At 39.9% G+C, this 16,651-nt stretch overlaps 1 protein-coding gene across 9 annotated transcripts in view; it reads left to right on the forward strand.

Moving 5' to 3' along the window:
- Positions 1-16,651, forward strand: part of CELF2 (CUGBP Elav-like family member 2) — a 380,150-nt gene that overhangs the window by 296,739 nt on the left and 66,760 nt on the right. For 8 of the 9 annotated variants that reach the window (XM_082046820.1, XM_082046821.1, XM_082046822.1 and 5 more), the window contains 2 exons: positions 2,031-2,079; positions 11,042-11,176. In XM_082046820.1, coding sequence (XP_081902946.1) covers positions 2,031-2,079; positions 11,042-11,176 — 184 coding nt within the window. Of the gene's footprint in view, positions 1-2,030; positions 2,080-11,041; positions 11,177-16,651 lie in introns of those variants that run through there. The other variant, XM_082046828.1, reaches the window with a different exon arrangement.

Raw genomic sequence — 16,651 nt, forward strand, 5'->3', positions numbered from 1 at the left:
GCACAGTGGCATCACTTCGGCTTGCTGGTGCGAAGAGAATTTGGATCATGGTTTTTTAGCTGGAACCTTTGAAATCAGGTCAAAACCCAATTGAAGCATCTTGTTAAATCTTGCCTTTTGCTTTGCCAAAATATAAGATTACTGACTTAATGAACTTGGAGTAATTATGCATAACAAAAGAGGATGATTTCTGATGTATAACTGTGTGTGTCAGGTAACACTGATCTTTATATTGTGACAGTGGGGCTGCAAAAATAACTTCTAATGAATTTGGTCTAAAGTTGTCTTCTTTGGTTCAGGCAGTTTGAAAAGAGAAAGGGTTTTAACATTGCTAGTATTGCCTTTATTCAAAATATCTCCACTTAAGAACATAAAATGCAGCTAGACAGAACAATAGATTCTCTGTCTGCGTAAGGTCTGGATTTGGGTTGGGTTTCTATAACCTGCATATTCCAAAATTTACAATACTCATCTTTTTTTTTTCCTCTGTTTTGTCGCCAATATTGCTCTGCAAAGACATCAATACCTGCAATGGACTCATGGAGCAAGTTACACCTTTCACTTTTTGCTTGCTGAGTGGACACACTGCATCACATTCCCATGAATTTTAAGTCTCCTGTACGGCCCAATGTATTGTTGATGCCAGGATAAATGTTAAGCACTCGTTAAAGAACACAGAGTACAGTAGAACTTCACTTTTTTTCTATAAATTGGATCAAATAAGAGTGGTGGCAGACAAGTGCTGGGCTATTAAAGTCCATTTGGGAAACAGATGATTCAAAGCGAACAGAATTGTTAAAATTGAAGCAAATTTATGCATCCTAGTGACTACACCCACCTTGTGGCTTTGCCTTTTCCTCAGGGCACAGTGGGGAGCTTTGCAAGCCGTACAAGAAATGCATTGATTTGCAGGGCTGGAGAGAGTTCTGGACTTTGAGTACATCTTAGGGAAAAATTCACTGCAATATTTTCTAAAGAATCTAGCAACAGTGTCCTTGGAGGTTAAGTAAGTGACTCCAAAAGCAATGCAGATTTGGTTTTCTGTGCTGCTTTGAAAGCACATTTGATAAGAGTACATGGATCTTCTCTCCTGCTCAGCTGTTTTTGTTTCCCAAAGTTTGCCATAATAGTCTTTTATAAAGAAACAGAGTTGCCTCTGACATTTTCAGTCCTGTTGCACTGAAAAATCATACAAAAGGAGCATAGATTTTTACATGCTCACATGAAATGGTGAAGAATTGCTGAGGAGAGAAAAGGCAGTGGCCTGTTTGTGCCGGAAGGTTCGTGCAGTCTAATCCCAGCAATTCTGCAGAACTCTATGGAAGAAAATAAGAATGGATGCTTTTTGGGGAGGTTCAACATCTCCCACGTTGAATGGATGGAGGAAGAGGTTGAAAACAAAAACTTATTAGGAGCTTTATGGAAGCCAGGATTGTGCCGTGTTGTAATGGAAGCTTTATGAATGAATGTATAATGTATTTAAAGAAAAAAAAAAAATAAAGAAATTATGAAATACTAACCAGTTATAGGAAGCGCAAGTCTCTTCTTCTCCAGTCCTGAAAGAATCAGCACATGTTTTTTTAATTACAAGCAAAGTTCATTTGTCAAACTCGACTCCTCTAAGTATGCTTGAAATGCTTGCTAGCTCTTAAATTACTTGAAAACTCCATCTCAGTTTTGGCAGTGGCTGAGCTCAAGGAAAGAAAAGCTGGTAAAACAGAAAGCAAGCATGCCATCACATAATGAGGGCTGTAACTTTAGAGGTCTTCTGAAGCTAGATACAGCAAATTAAAGTTTTATATGAGTCCTGTGGGCCCAATGCTCTATTTTTTTAATTTTCCTGGTTGTAAAATGCTCCTTTACCATTTTATTTTTCCTTAAAAGCCTATAATACAGCATTATTTTGAATTTATATAATTTCAACATATTTAATATTAATCATGTATCTTTTTAGGCCTTCATTAAAAACACAATTCTTGATTTCTTATGACTATCCAACCTGCCTTACTCTTTTTCATTTTTGTTTTTAGATGCATCATCCTATTCAGATGAAACCCGCAGATAGTGAAAAGTCAAATGGTACGTGTTTAACTTATTTTTACTTAATTCTGACGCTCTCTAAACTGAAGCAAACACAACATTGCAAGGGCTTTTGCTTTACTCCTTGTGTGGTGAAAATGATACGAGACAGTTTCCCTACACCTGACACGTTGGAGAAGATGTTGACCTGCTCTGAACTCCCATTTATGCTCTGCTTTAAAGAAGGAAGGAAATGTTCTGAAAAACAGCCTTGCTGTATGTCACGGCCTGCCTTGTTACATACGTCTCTCCCTTGTGTTCTCCTAACAGCGAGGTGATGCAGGAGCACCTGCTACTGATAAGATGGAGATGAAATTTTAATGCTGAAAAGAAAAAAATAAAATAAAATAAAATAAATAAAACACATTCCCATGTTAAAAAAATGTGTAAGCAGCTGATAAGTCTTAAACATTTGCCTAAACTTCCTTTTTGTAGAATGATGCTGTTCTGAATCTGAGCCAAATTTAGGTTTAATCATGTGCTCTGTTCTGAACTGGGAAACCCACCTTGCAGCTCTCTGTATACTTATTCTTCTCTATGATTGTAGAATGAATGTTATAATGACAGTAATATCCATTCAGAATACTAGGGTACTGCCTAAGTGGATGTATATGACATGCAAAATAGACGGCATGCTAAATCTATTAAACATGCCAGGTTTGTATATTCAAGGAAATAAGATAATCGGATGGTAACATAGCCTGGCTGTGTGTGATTCTTTAAAAATATATACATGTGTATATTTTGCCCTTTGATTTGTTCCTGTAATTTTCTAAAATATATGTTAAAGATATCATCTGCCTTCTTAGATTGCAAGAGCTTCATTTTCCCATAAGGCCCACATAATCAGAGCTGGTTCCTCCAACAGGCATCTTTGCACCTCATTAATTAGTAATCAGGGCAGAAGCCGTGCACTTAGAGATCTACATACCTGCAAATGTAAATTATGATTGGGCTCTAAATCTCTCTGCAAGGCTTTTTTAAGGCTGCTTTTTTTTTTTTTTTTTGCTAATTGTAGCGCATCCCATTTTCAGGCTTCTCCAAGGATTATAAAGTTTGGAAGGAAATTAAAACTTCACATTGTGTTAGCTTTCCTATTATGAAAACTTTCAAAATAAAACTTGCCACAAGCACAGGAAATTTTAACCGTCACCCATTTTAAAGGGAGCGGCGTTCTCTCTCTTGGGTTGAGTTTTAGCAGTCATTTTTTGCCTTTTTTGAATGCTCAGAAGAGAGGCCAAGGCAGGAGGACCAAACTTTTCAATCCAAACTCCACTTCTCACTATTTACTGTGCTTGCAGTGGGCAAAATTTTCCCGTAGGTACAGGAATATTGGCCTGGACCCTCCGAACTAAGTATAGCCTCTATGGGTTCTTCTTTCAAAGCTAAATTTTGCCTCAGGTTCCTTGGCAAACTAATAAAATAAGAGGCAACGGGCCAAAATATACTCCCAGTGAGTTACTTGCTCATTGCCAGAAGTTTTTTCTTCCTAAAGGAGATTGAACATATTGGCAAAGCTCTATGGGGAATTGTGCAAATTCCGTCTCGCTCTGCAAATAGCACCTGCTTGGAAAGCAGGGTGGGTTAGCTCCTCACTGTTGCTGTTAGACCAGGGTTATCTGCGTGATACTCCTGCCTGCACCACTGGAACACTCGCTTATTTTCTTCCACCTGTTCCTATCAGAAAATCAGAAGGGATTGGGTGTTTTTTTGCTTTTTTTTTCCTTTCTTTTCTTTGCATTTTGATGAAAACACATTGACAGATCAGAGGTTGCAACTGTCAAATTAAAAACCTTTTTAAATTTAGACTCCTGGAGGCTGTAGGTACTTCTGGTAGGCATGATCTGGGGTTGGTGAACTCTTATTTTTTAAAGACTAGGGAAACAGAAGACAAACTGATACCACGATGAGGTATGGTACAGTTCCTTGGAAAGAGGGGGCGTAGGCGTGGAATCTATGGAGGAGGTGAGAGCTTGGAAGCAGCTTGGAGAGCCAAAAAGGGAAAGAACAGCTGCATGGGGGATGCGGAGGCCTGTTTGGCACGTGTTTCCCATATGCTTCAGGCTATCCATCTGAGAAGGTATATTATCTGTGCCAACAGCAAATTACAAACTGTACCTCTTCAACCAGATTGGTAAGTTCAAAGGGGAAAAGAAAGCAAGCATGCCAAGACATCTTGGTTTTCATGATCCATGGTGTTTGAGCTTTTGAGGAATACTTGAAACCCTTTGATATCTGAGTTGTGGGAGGATCCCACTCCATTTTATAGGTAAAGTGGTGTTTCTCAAGTTTTGAAGAGGTTAAAGAAGTTCTCTTGGTCAAAATTTCCAGATACCTTGTGGAAAGATATGTGCGAGAGGTTGAGCACTCGTTACGTTCTTCTGAGCTTGCGCACATTTATGAAAGCCTGAGACACCTGTTGAAATTATGCAGGGAGGAAAGAGAGGTCCCCTCATTCATCTTATAGAGATTTTCAAAGGGCAGTATTTGCTGTGTAATAAGATGTCCCCTCCCCATGTTGAGTTCCTTGCAAAAGCTTTTGAATGAGCATCCAAGCCCAGGAGTACCCGGATGAAATGCTCCTCCTTCTCCATCACTGTTCCAGTCTTTAGATGTACGCAGAACTTCAGAAACCTGTCCCTTGGCACAAAAAGCCAAGCTCACCCCATGGAAACTGGGAGATGGATATAGAAGAGGCACCTCCTGCACACATTTGACTAAGTGCCTGGGCACTTCGGCAGGATTAGAACTTTATTAGCAACCTGAAGTTCTCCTTTATTCTGGATAGGAACTGAGTGGCTGATAGATCTATGCAATCATCTCCGTTCCTTCTCTGTGTACAACAGCTCATGTGTCTGAGTGATCCCTCTGCTCGTGCAGATGAAGCAAAGATTAATTTCTTCTACCAAGCTTCTAGCAGGTAGAGTTGATGGGGAAAGTCTTGCCTTTAGATATAATTAAGGTTTCTACCTGGGAGGATTCTGAAAAGACTTTTTTTTGTTGAGAAATGTAACATCCCTGAAACATTTTCAGATGATTAATATTGTAGTGTGTCCTGGTCTGATCACCAATTACGTCTCATCTGACCACCTTTACATTGCTAGGTGGTTATTTTAACCTATCTACAAAGTTTTGGTTAAGGAATACCTGCCAGAAAAGCATGGTTAAAGACTTTGAAGGCTCCACCATTCCTAGATTCATCTTGACTGTTAATCACTCACAATATTTGTCTAAGAATATTTTCTCTTTTTCAAACAAAGGGGGTTCTTTAATGCCAAAAAACACCTAAACACACGCTTGACTCTATGTTGTCTGTTGGCCATTAAGATGCTGCAATTTAATAGATACTTAAATGTGTCTTCGATCAAGATTTGAATACAGTCAATACTTTAAGTCACATATCCTACATACAGTATGCTCTTAAATAGATGAAAGCATCACCACCTCAGGAAAAATGACAAAATTCTCTATTTAAAAAAAAAAAAAAAAAAAAAAAAAAAGATGGGTAGCTGAGTGATCTTATAATTTTTATTTATCTATTTTATTAGTGATAACTTGAAAAAATAATTTTTAAATTCTAAGTGGCACAACTTTGCTGATTTGAAGGGAGTAATTAAATGCCATATGTTAGCACTAACACATAGAAAAGTTGATAATTAATGCAGGCAGCTCCACATCCAGGTGTGACTTTGACAGATTGTATGCAAGGGTTTTTCACAGTGTTACAAATAGGCATAAAAAGTCTGTTTTCCCCCTTTCCCTTCTGGATGAAAAAATAGATAGATAGATAGATAGATAGATAGATACATACATACATACATACATACATACATACATACATACATACATACATGATTAATTATTTCTTTATTTGCTCAAAAGAGAAGGCAACTTCTGGATGGAAAATGCATTCTTTAACTGACTGGACTCCTCAAAAGTGTATAATAGCAGGCAATAATTTTGATTTTTCAGGACATAATTTTGGGAGTCTAAAAGAGAAAAAAGGAAACTTTGTTGAATCTTCAGGGAAATTTCCCATGATTATTACAGGGTTTAATTCTTTTGTAGCATACAGAAAATAATCTCTACTCCTTTATTCTCCTGGGTTAGCACAAGCAATCTAATGCAGCCTCCAAGAAATGCTCATTACTGAAGCAAATTGAGTAAAGCTAAAAAATTAGACCCTTCAGGATGTTATTCTGCAAGTTGGATGTAGTGCTGTCAGAGGCAGGAGACTTGATTTGAAAAAAGCCTCCCCCAGCAGAGGCAGATTTCATCTCAGATAACTTTTTATGGCTAACGTAGCATTCTGGATTCCAACACAATACCTAGGCACCCATGCTGGCGATTACAGAAACACAGAATCGACTGGGTTGGAAAAAACCTCAGAGATCATCAAGTCCAACCCTTGGTCCAACTCCAGTCCATTGACTAGATCATGGCACTAAGTGCCATGTCCAATCTCAGTTTCAAAACCTCCAGGGACGGGGAGTCCACCACCTCCCTGGGCAGCCTGACCACTCTCTCCGTAAAGAATTGCTTTCTAATCTCCAGCCTAAATTTCCCCTGGCAGAGTTGAAGCCCATGCCCCCTTGTCCTATTGCTGACTGCAATTGTAGAGCTTGTTGTGATGGAGTTACAAAAACAAGGACTCACATGGAAAAGATGAGGGGTAATGGGTGCAAGTTACTTCTGGGGAGATTCCGACTGAACACAAGACAAAATTTTTCATGATGAGAGCAGTCACCCATCGGAATAATCTCCCCAGGGAAGTGACAGATTCCCTAACACTGGACACTTTGCAGATTAAGCTGGACAGGGTGATGGGCTGTCTTGTGTAGACCGTGTTCTTGCCATGAAAGGTTGGACCAGATGATCCATGTGGTCCCTTTGAAACTGGTATTCCATATTCTATGAACAACTCATTCCATTTTAAATGAGATAGCTGCTCCTCGTCACACAGGGTTCCTGCATTTGGATGAGATTTCCACCCCAAATCCAGCAGGCTTAGCACTGGATGTGCCACACTAACTACCCTGGCAGCATAGCTAACCTGCATTTGTAACATGTTTGGGTGGATTAGAGGTGAACCTTGTAATTAATTAATCAAGATACTGTGCAGTTTCACACCTTCCTTCAAGTAACTACAACTTCAGGCCTTGTTCATTGTGACCTTCCAGCTGTTTCTGCTCCATCAATGAGAGCTACTCAGCCACTCCATCCTACTAGCTGCTTATGAATGGTTGTGTCTACTTCATGCCCACAGCGTGGTGCAAAACAGCCAGAAAGTACAACTAGCCCTAGAATCAAGGTTCAGAAATAATGATATCTAATTCTCACAAAAAAAAAATTCATTCGTTTTCTGGATTTTGAATGATTGAAACCTACCCCTAGTTTGGGAGAAAGAATTATCAAGCAGCAGTGAAATGCTTACAAGAAATGTACACACAGGTTCTGACCCTGATGTCAATTCCCCAGCCTTCTTCTTTGCCTCCTCTCATTGCCTGAAGTACTCACAGCTCCCAAGCTTTGTCCAGTCCTTCATAGCTCATTTATTCCTCCTGGCCCTGCAGCTGGAGCTCAGGACATCTATGGGTTTTCATGATGACCAAGTTTTAGGAGTTGGCTGGAAGCTAACAGCCCTATCTACTGTCACTAGTCAGGGAGAGACTCTTTGGAGGAGCCGATCTCTTGGCATTGACAACAGCCAATCAATAATAGTTTAGTTGCAGTTAAAACTGGACAACTAAACTGTAGATAATTAAAGTTAGGCAAGATGACTTTAGACTACAACCCTTTCTCCAACCAGGTAGCACCTTTCCCAGTCTCAGTGCTTTGTTGAGTTACATGCTGGGGTCCTCATTTTACAGTCTATGGGAGCAAACCAACATGCACAGGCAAATCCTCAGGCTTGGCTCATCAAAAGGGAACTTTGCTAACCTCTTCATATGTTTGACCCATACTTCTTGCGGTCTGTTGTCTATTTGATTCTCCAAACATGTCTCCGTGGCAGGTAAGAATTCATTTCAGAAAGAAAGGAGAGAAGTGGCTGATCAAAAATGCAGAAACAAATCCAGACAGCCAGTCTTAAAGAGGTGAAAAAGCATTCCTTTCTCTGCATGAGAATATATCATTAAAAACTCTTTCAGGCTAATCATATCAGATGTTCTATCAGATAGATTGAAGACATGTCATTTTGATCTTGACAATTGCCCCTTTAAATGTTTTTTTAATGCTGGGCCCCTAGCCAAAAAAAAAGAATAACAATTTTCTTAAGCTTCAACACTGATCAGCACTGACTAATATCAGTGAATGCAGAGCACGTCATCATATCAATATGTTTTCTGTACTCTGAGCATTCTTTGTGAAATCTGCATTTTTAAGATGTACAGTACACGGGAGCTGGATGTTTAATTTACTATAAAATCACCCTCAAGCTGAAAACCTGCAAATCATGTTAGTTAAATGGCATATTTATAGGTTTACTAGCGAAACTGAAGGAGGCCGGTGGGGAGTTTGTCATCTGCTACTCTTTGGAAAATTAAAACAAAGCTTTCCTGTCCGCATCTCATTTCTTTTGAATCTCTGTGTGAATCTCTTTGGTTTGGGTCTTTGTCCTTGCACCTAAGGAGGACCCAAGGGGCCTCCTTTGGGATGGCATTACAGGCATTTGTATAATTCAGCCAGAAGCTGTTTTTAGGAGAGGCTTGGGATCCAGTCACCCTTAGGGTAGACCTGCACACTGTCTTTCAAGTCTAAAATCAACCCAAATTTAAACTGGCTGGTACCAGCTGATGCACAGGCAGAAGTGAAGAGGTTTGTAACACAGAGCAGAAGGCAAAGCTTGGGCCCCTGCTTGGCACCAAGGCCTCTCCCAGCCTGACCTCTGTTTGTGCTATGGAGATATTCATAAGCAGCAGCCTACGGTCCCTTTCCTGCACCCTGGCCATAGTGTGTGGCTGTTGTTGAGGGGACAGGCTGGCCAGGGACCTTCCTCAAAGGGATTACTCAAGGCAATACAGGAATTGTAAGCAGCCAAGTTACCAGCATCCTTCACCAGCAAAAGTCACTGCCTAGGTTCTCCCTGTGGCTGTCAGCAAGGTGATTCAGCTTTACCATCCTTAAAATAACTATTATCAGCATCAAGACCAAATATATATTACGAATCAGATGTAAAATTTAATTGTAAGACACAAATATATATATACACATATTATATATATGTAAATCCCAACTTGCTAGTCTTATTTGCAGTCCCGCATATTCAGCTCCTGATCTGCATATAACCAGCTCATCCCATGCATTCATCATTTGTTAACCCTTTCTGGAGGGTTAACCTGCATGTGGAACCTCTTCAGTATAAAGTGTGAATGTAAAAAATGAGTTTTGAGGAATGTCTGCTGAGGAAAACTTCTCCTGGGTGTTAAATTCACACCAGTTTTCTGGTAGGCTTGTAGAGTGAGAAGCTGGGATTGTAGGGGCTTGTCTCTGTTTTAGATTCTGAAAAATGCACTGTTTTGGTGCTTGCTTGTATAAAAGCTACAAATACTTCTTAAAGTCAGCAATTCTAAAGGAAAAATTACTTCAAACACCTCTCATGATTGATAAACATGAACCTTCCCTTTTTATTGTTGAAATGATTAAATGCACTTAAAGTGTTGAAGCATAACACAAATAAAATCCTATGAAAATAGACACAGTTTCTTCTTCCTCAGCTGCAATTTATTCCATTTGACAAACTTGTACTAATACAGGAGAGAGAGTTGGGGAGCAAGGGAAGATTTTATTTTTTTTCGTAAGCCCAGAAATGAAAATACTTCATTACAAAAATAATTTGCACAATAATAGAAATAAGTAAGTTCACTGCAGACTCTCTGGAGTAAAGCTTTCCTTCTCTCTTTGCTTCCCCACAAACTCTGACAGTCTGCTCATTAACAGTGAATTGGATTTACATGCCATTTCCAGAGAAGAAGAAAGCACTGGTGTATATGCTGTATAATAAGCACTTAGATTTTTGGTTTAATATAGATGGGAGGGTGTGTTCACATTTTTTAAGTCTTTCCAGGGTAAATCAAGTTTTGATTATTTTTTTCATTTCTGACAAGGGTCAACAGCTTTAGACGTGTAAATTTGAGTTTGACTGCATGTATCTTGCTGCAGTAGTGTAACTTTTGCTGATTTGGGTGACAATGCAGGCAGGAAATATTCTTCCAGTAATTCAGGTAAAGCACCTTTTTCATGTTTTTTTGCAAACTCAGCATCATTACGAATCAAAAGGTTTGGCTCTGGGAAAGCATTATGCAGCCTCCTTGTTAAAGTGATGCCCTGGAAGATGCCTTGTGTCCTCTTGGAGGGGAGGGGGCTGTGGCAGTCTGAAAAAAAGCAGGAAAATGTAATGCATTCTTTTTCCAGAGCAGTCGTTACACATCTGCCTGTCGAGTGCCATGCATTAAGTTGGTTGAAATTGGAAGCTCAGATAGGAGCCGCTCTCTCAAAACATTTCTCAGGAATATTTTTCATGAGCTCATATCATTACGTGCACAATCCCTTCTTCACCCTCAGCCCTGTCATGATTTCTTTCATACATTAGGCAGGTGAGGGAATTTATCGGAATTAAAATCTATGCACAAATATCTTTAAAAGTCTCTCTTAGAGGATGCTTTTCTTCTCGTCCACTGTGATGGGGAGGCATATGCAGAATGACTAAGGCAGCCAATTAATATGTTATATAAACAGCAAGCACCACTAGAAAAAGGAGAGAGAAAAAGAAAAACGAGACATTTGGGGTGGGGGAGGAAGGGGGGGAAGGGATGTTGTAAGTATAAAGTGTTTGCCTTAGGACTTGTCTTCAGTTACAGAGCCAGACTCACATGACTGGAGCTTGGTTTGATGTGGTAATGAAGCATTGATCACAGGAAAAAGATGAAATGGCCTTTGCTCATTCATTATTTTTATCTTCTAGCTGTGGAAGACAGAAAATTGTTCATAGGAATGGTTTCGAAGAAGTGTAATGAGAATGATATCAGGGTGATGTTTTCTCCGTTTGGCCAGATAGAAGAATGCCGAATCCTTCGGGGACCGGACGGGCTGAGCAGAGGTGAGTGTGCAGTCTGTAAAGTCTCTTTCCTTAAGTGCTAATTGGGAGCTATATGTCGCAGCCAAGGTAGGCATAGCCGCTGTCTGCAGCTAGAGGTTACGCTGTAGTACGTGCCACGTGATGAAGGTATCCACATGAACTTTTCACAGTGACTGAAATTATCACCTCTTATTTCCAGTGTCAGAAAGGTCTCGGCGCCAACATATTAACTTGTGTTATCGCCCAGTTTGTCAGCTGGAAAGGTTCCTTTGCACCCTGAGAAAACACCCTCAGTTTTCTGCTCTCGCAAAATCAAAGGTCCTTCCTTGACCCCATTTCTGCTTTGTAGCACAAGGCCAAAAACAAATAAAAAGGACTGTAAACGAGTGCTTGAAGGCATATAGGGTCACGGGAACTGGCCCACATTGTAGCACTATCTTCTCCATTCCTGTGTTTTCTACAGCTATATGCAAAACAGAGGTCTGCTGTAACTCAGAAACAAAGAGGTTAGCTTGAACCTGCGATGTTTGCCTGGACAAAACTTTGCAAAAAGAGCTTTTAAATCTTGTGCCTCTATCACAACCCAAAAACCAGGGCAGAGTGTTAAGCAGCACCATCGAGAGTGGTCAAGCGGCTGAGCTGATCTTTGGAGATGAAGTGCAGCACAGACTTCAATAGCCAGTGATCCCTTTTGAGTGCAAAAGTGCCTTTTGGGTAAGGGCCCTCTGAAAATGTATTGAAGAAAAATAAATGTATGTTGATGACCCAAGCTGCAGATTAACTCCATGGTATATGGACCTGAAATGCTTCTCAGAGCGTGAACTTTCTCAAAAAGTCAGAACCAGATGGTGCTGAGTGGAAAAGAAAATAATGTTACTCCCGTCTGTCAGTGGGGAAGGATGCTGTGGTAGTAGCCACGGCCATTTAACAGCATGAGCAGTAACTTTAAGTGTGGAGCTGTGAAAACATCACTTCTGCTTCTATAGAAAAAAAAAATACATAGAAAGCACAGTTTATGCATTTTATTACATTTTCAAAAGGCACAGAAAAAATAATAGTACGCATTTTGCGTTTAGATATAGATATAGATATTTTTCTTTACTTTTGGATCTGCTTGTTTCCAGTAGGCTACAGGATCTGCAGTATTTTATGCAATAATTTGTACATGGGATTTTTTTGTTTTGTGTGCAACCCATCTTCTTTAAAATGCCTATACATTTCAGCAGTGCAAGTCACAGGTATTCCTGTATTTCATGGCGCTGCTTAAAAGCGCTTACTATACTAGTTCTGAATAATAAAGACTTGTTGAAAGACAATCTGTCGATAAATAGGGAGCCCCAAGAAAATCACATTTATGCCTCCTTAGTCTGCAGCTCTAAAACTTTTGGGACTGGGCTGCAGTGGTCCCTTCAGGCAAGGAGATCGTGGCTTTTGCCTTGAGAAGACTAAGGGAAAGCTCTGAGGTTGGTTCCTGCAGCTCAGCAATGAATGTTAGCTGATGGAGTTGAGTGCTGTCATTATCTGTCTAGACCCAACATTGCGGCAAAACAAATATTACAGATATTCACTTATATCACTTAGTAAGTAGCACAGGGAAGGGGTGACAGAAGATACAAGTGGGAAAGGAGCTAAGTAACTGCTGAAATAACAAGATCTGGGCATCAGATGTTTTGAGCCCCGAAAGGATTTAATTGACTCCTCAGCATCACTCAACAAATAAATGGATCTTTCCCGAGATCCATAGAAATGCCACTGTATACTTGCTTTTATTCAACGGACATTGGGCGTAGTATAAGCATAAAAAAGATAATTATGAAATCCAACAGGGTAGGTAAGGGTGGTGGGGTAGTTTTGTTATGCTGTAAATAGCGATCTCACGATAATCAGAAGCTGAGATTTTTAAGCCCTGTCACCAAGGTACCAGACAGGGCAGTGCCAGCCAGCAGAGCCACAAAGTTAATGTGCTGCTCTCTCCTCCTGGAGCCTGAAGATCTCAGCCCAGGTAGGTCACACACCAGTGGCTGTAGCAGAGCTGTATCCTTTCTGCCACTTGGGTTTATTTCGGTCACAATCACGACTGATATTCTATCATGCCCTCATGCATCATGCCTTGTTAAACTTGAATTGCTTTCTACACACCCGTGTTCACACTTGAAAATGAGTTCAGCTGTGCCAACCAGGTTTTCAGGCAGATGTTTATCAGCTTCACAAAACCACCACTCCATGAGAGAAGGCAAAGTGTTGGGAAAATGGTTGGTATTGCAGTTGAAATGAAAAGGACTAAGGGAGATTTGAGGTGGATAGAGCTTGACTGAAAAAGCACAGGGTGAAAAGCTGCTTCACTAAAGCAAAAGGGAGAATTTATACAGTTAAATGTTTGTAATGAGTTCCAATACTTAACAAGCTTTAATTCATGTTGCCATTTCCAAGATGTGAGTTCCCTTCGCCACAAACAGTATTTGTTTTCCCAGCACCCATCTGGATGTTCTTCCCTCCCAGACACAGAGGAGTGAATGAAAAATAGTCACTGTCTTAGGAAAACACGGTCCTCGCCATGCCAGAGCCTTCGGGAACTCGCAGTGCTCACAGCAGTGAGCTGGAAATATGGCCCAATAAACTCTGTTTGGCATCTCTTTTCAATTGCATAACAAGTACACATCATGGGATCTCGGGCAAAAAGAGCTTGAGAAGTATATTCATTGGTATTTATGCCAACTTTTGAGCTTTCTTGAAGAGTTCAGGCAAACAATCTTTATTACCAGCAGATAGCTGCAAGGTTACACTGTTCAATAGAACAGTTTTGGTTTGTGCTGCCTTTTTTGTTTTCCTTAACAGAGATTAAAAAGCTTTCAGTTGACTTTTAGGCCATGTCTACACTATAACAGCAACCGCACCGCTAGTATAGTAGGAGTCTGCTGTCAGCCCATGGGCAGGGTGTAGAGCACCCCATGGCTCCCACTCCAAGGAGAAATCCCCTCCTGTGGCACCAAGGAGAAGCAAAACACTTTGTGATGAGTGTGATATAGGTGCTAAGATAAATAGAGAGAGATTGAACTGGGTGTTTCTGTTGTGGTTGCTAGCCAAGAGTTAACAGAACTTTAATAAAGTCACACCCATTGCTGTCACTACTGATAATGGACCATCAGCACTTCCACTCCAAATTCCTATTGTCAGCTGTTTGAAATTCACCTGTAAAACTAGTCTAAAATAATGACAAAAAGCTCCAGTGGTGCAGCAGCATACTTTAAAGAAACTAAGATTTTGTTATTTCCTTGACTTATTTTTTTTTCCCTACTATTATTCATTCCTGCATTGTTGTTTATATCTGTAACTTGCTATATTCTGGCCAGCTACAAGAAATAGTGAGCAACCAAAAGGCCTTCCGAAGGCTCTGGGATAGTCCCTGTGAAATTATTGGCTGGCAGAGAGTAATTCCTAGCTGTGAAAAGTATTAAAAAATAAAAATACCCTGTTGGCTGTAGAGATAAAGAAACCAGGGACTCAGCAGACGTGGAGGCTGGCCCTCACTTTAGCAGGGTTCATGGGACTATCTAAAGAAGCTTGCCACTGCCTGTACTATATTCATTATTCAAAGAGAAGGATTCAGCCTGCAGGGTTGTTTAATCCAGCAGTTTTTCTGAAGAGCTAAGTATGCTTTACAAAAATTCATGATTGTGATATCATGTGCTAAGCTTCATTATCATGAAAAAGCAGAAGCGAACTGCCTCAGATGATTAAGATTTTAAATCGCTTATTGTAAACGGCTTAAGGAAACTTTCAGACCTCCTGACTCCTGGCTCTATGTAATGGCTACATGACCACAGATACCAACACAGACATCCATAGCCAGAGTGTACAAAAATAGTCAGAAATACCTAATTTTGATTTGTAACTGTGCCACTGATGTGCTGTATTGACCACAGGTGAGTGGGTCTCTCATCATCTCTTTTATCCCCTTCCTTAAAATAAGGATAGCTATGCTCCTCTACCTTTGTAAAATGCTTTTTTTTTTTTTGGATCAGTGGATCAATATCCCTGTATCACTCCAGGAATTATTACTATCCATAATGATGATTTTAAAAAATCCTCTTATCCTTATCACAGGAGCACCACACAGCAAATTATTCTGCTGTATTGCTAAGTGCAGATTTATATAACAGATACCAGAAAGAAGTCAACTGGCTTAATAGCATGGACTGAAAAAAACCTGCTAATAATATGTACAGATAGTTGGATATACCATGAAAATTGTGGAAAAGCTTGAAATGTGTATTCCTACATCTTCTAGGCTCCCAATTGTATGATTTTTTAACAAAACATCAGGAGGCACATGGGACAAGTAAACCTTTCTACCGACATTGATTACAGGGACATTTTTTTCCTTTCTTTGCTTTAGGAGCAGGTTAGAAATGTCATGGAGAGTTATACCACGGTCAGGCAATTTAATTTCATGAAAATCCATTCGTAACTTTTAGATTCAGGAGTCAATGAACGAGTAAAAGAAAATTAGTGTTTGCATCATAATTAATTGCAGTGAAGGGTAGGTGAGGAGGTTTTATGCCTGTTTGTTTTTAGTTAAGAATATTTACTTCTCTTTTCTGAGCTAAAGTAACATGAAGTGCCAGTCGTGAGAACAGCCTGGATTAGGGGCCACCTTCTGACTTGTGTGTCAGTAAGTGATGGGGAATTAGGACTGTAGAAGTGCGGTGTTTTTAATTGCTCTCCAGAAACACCTCCTTGCCTTCTTTATTTTGCTGTAAGATGGTAACATTTTTCATTTTTTCCAATCATTATGGCACATTTAATTTTCTTTTTTTCCCTTACTGAAGCTCTACTGAAGCTGGGGAAAAAACAAACACGTTTAATACAAGTGACCAGTGTCTCTGCTGGCCTTTGGTCAGTAACTCTACCTCTCAGATCTCCATTACTGCATCTTCACAACAATCTCTGCACAGAGGAAAGTCTGAAATTAAATCATTTGCAAGAGTTTTTATTCCAACAAGAGCGTCATCGAGGCACTGTTAGAGAAAGTGGTCTTTGGTAGCCACTCAAGTCTGCACTTCACAGGACGGTTACTTGATTGTCCAATTAGAAATGCTTCAAGGGAGCCATGAAATCTAAAATCTAGAATCTGTCATCTGATCAATAGTCAAGAGAAGTCAGAAAAGCCAAAGAGATGAGGCATGTTTACAGGACTTGCCTCTTCTTACCTTCATGTGCCTGGTATGTATAAACTAAGGAGCTTCACTGTGACTTTGTCAACATTTTACTTTAGGCTAGGTTGTTGGACCTGGTCTAAGATCTGCCACTGTGTGTCTTAAGCAATATTTTTAATGACCAAATGCTTGCACAATAATCAATTTGATGTCTTAATTTGTAGCTGAAATGTATTTTAACCGCTAAGACAGATTTTTGTGTGATGTCTTCATTAGAAGGCTGTTTCCCAGGCTGGTCTTTCCTTCAGACTGCTCTATTAGCACAGTGTAGAAAAGAGAA

This window comes from Streptopelia decaocto (genome assembly GCF_964273445.1).
Source record: "Streptopelia decaocto genome assembly, chromosome: 1".
Lineage (NCBI taxonomy): Eukaryota > Metazoa > Chordata > Aves > Columbiformes > Columbidae > Streptopelia > Streptopelia decaocto.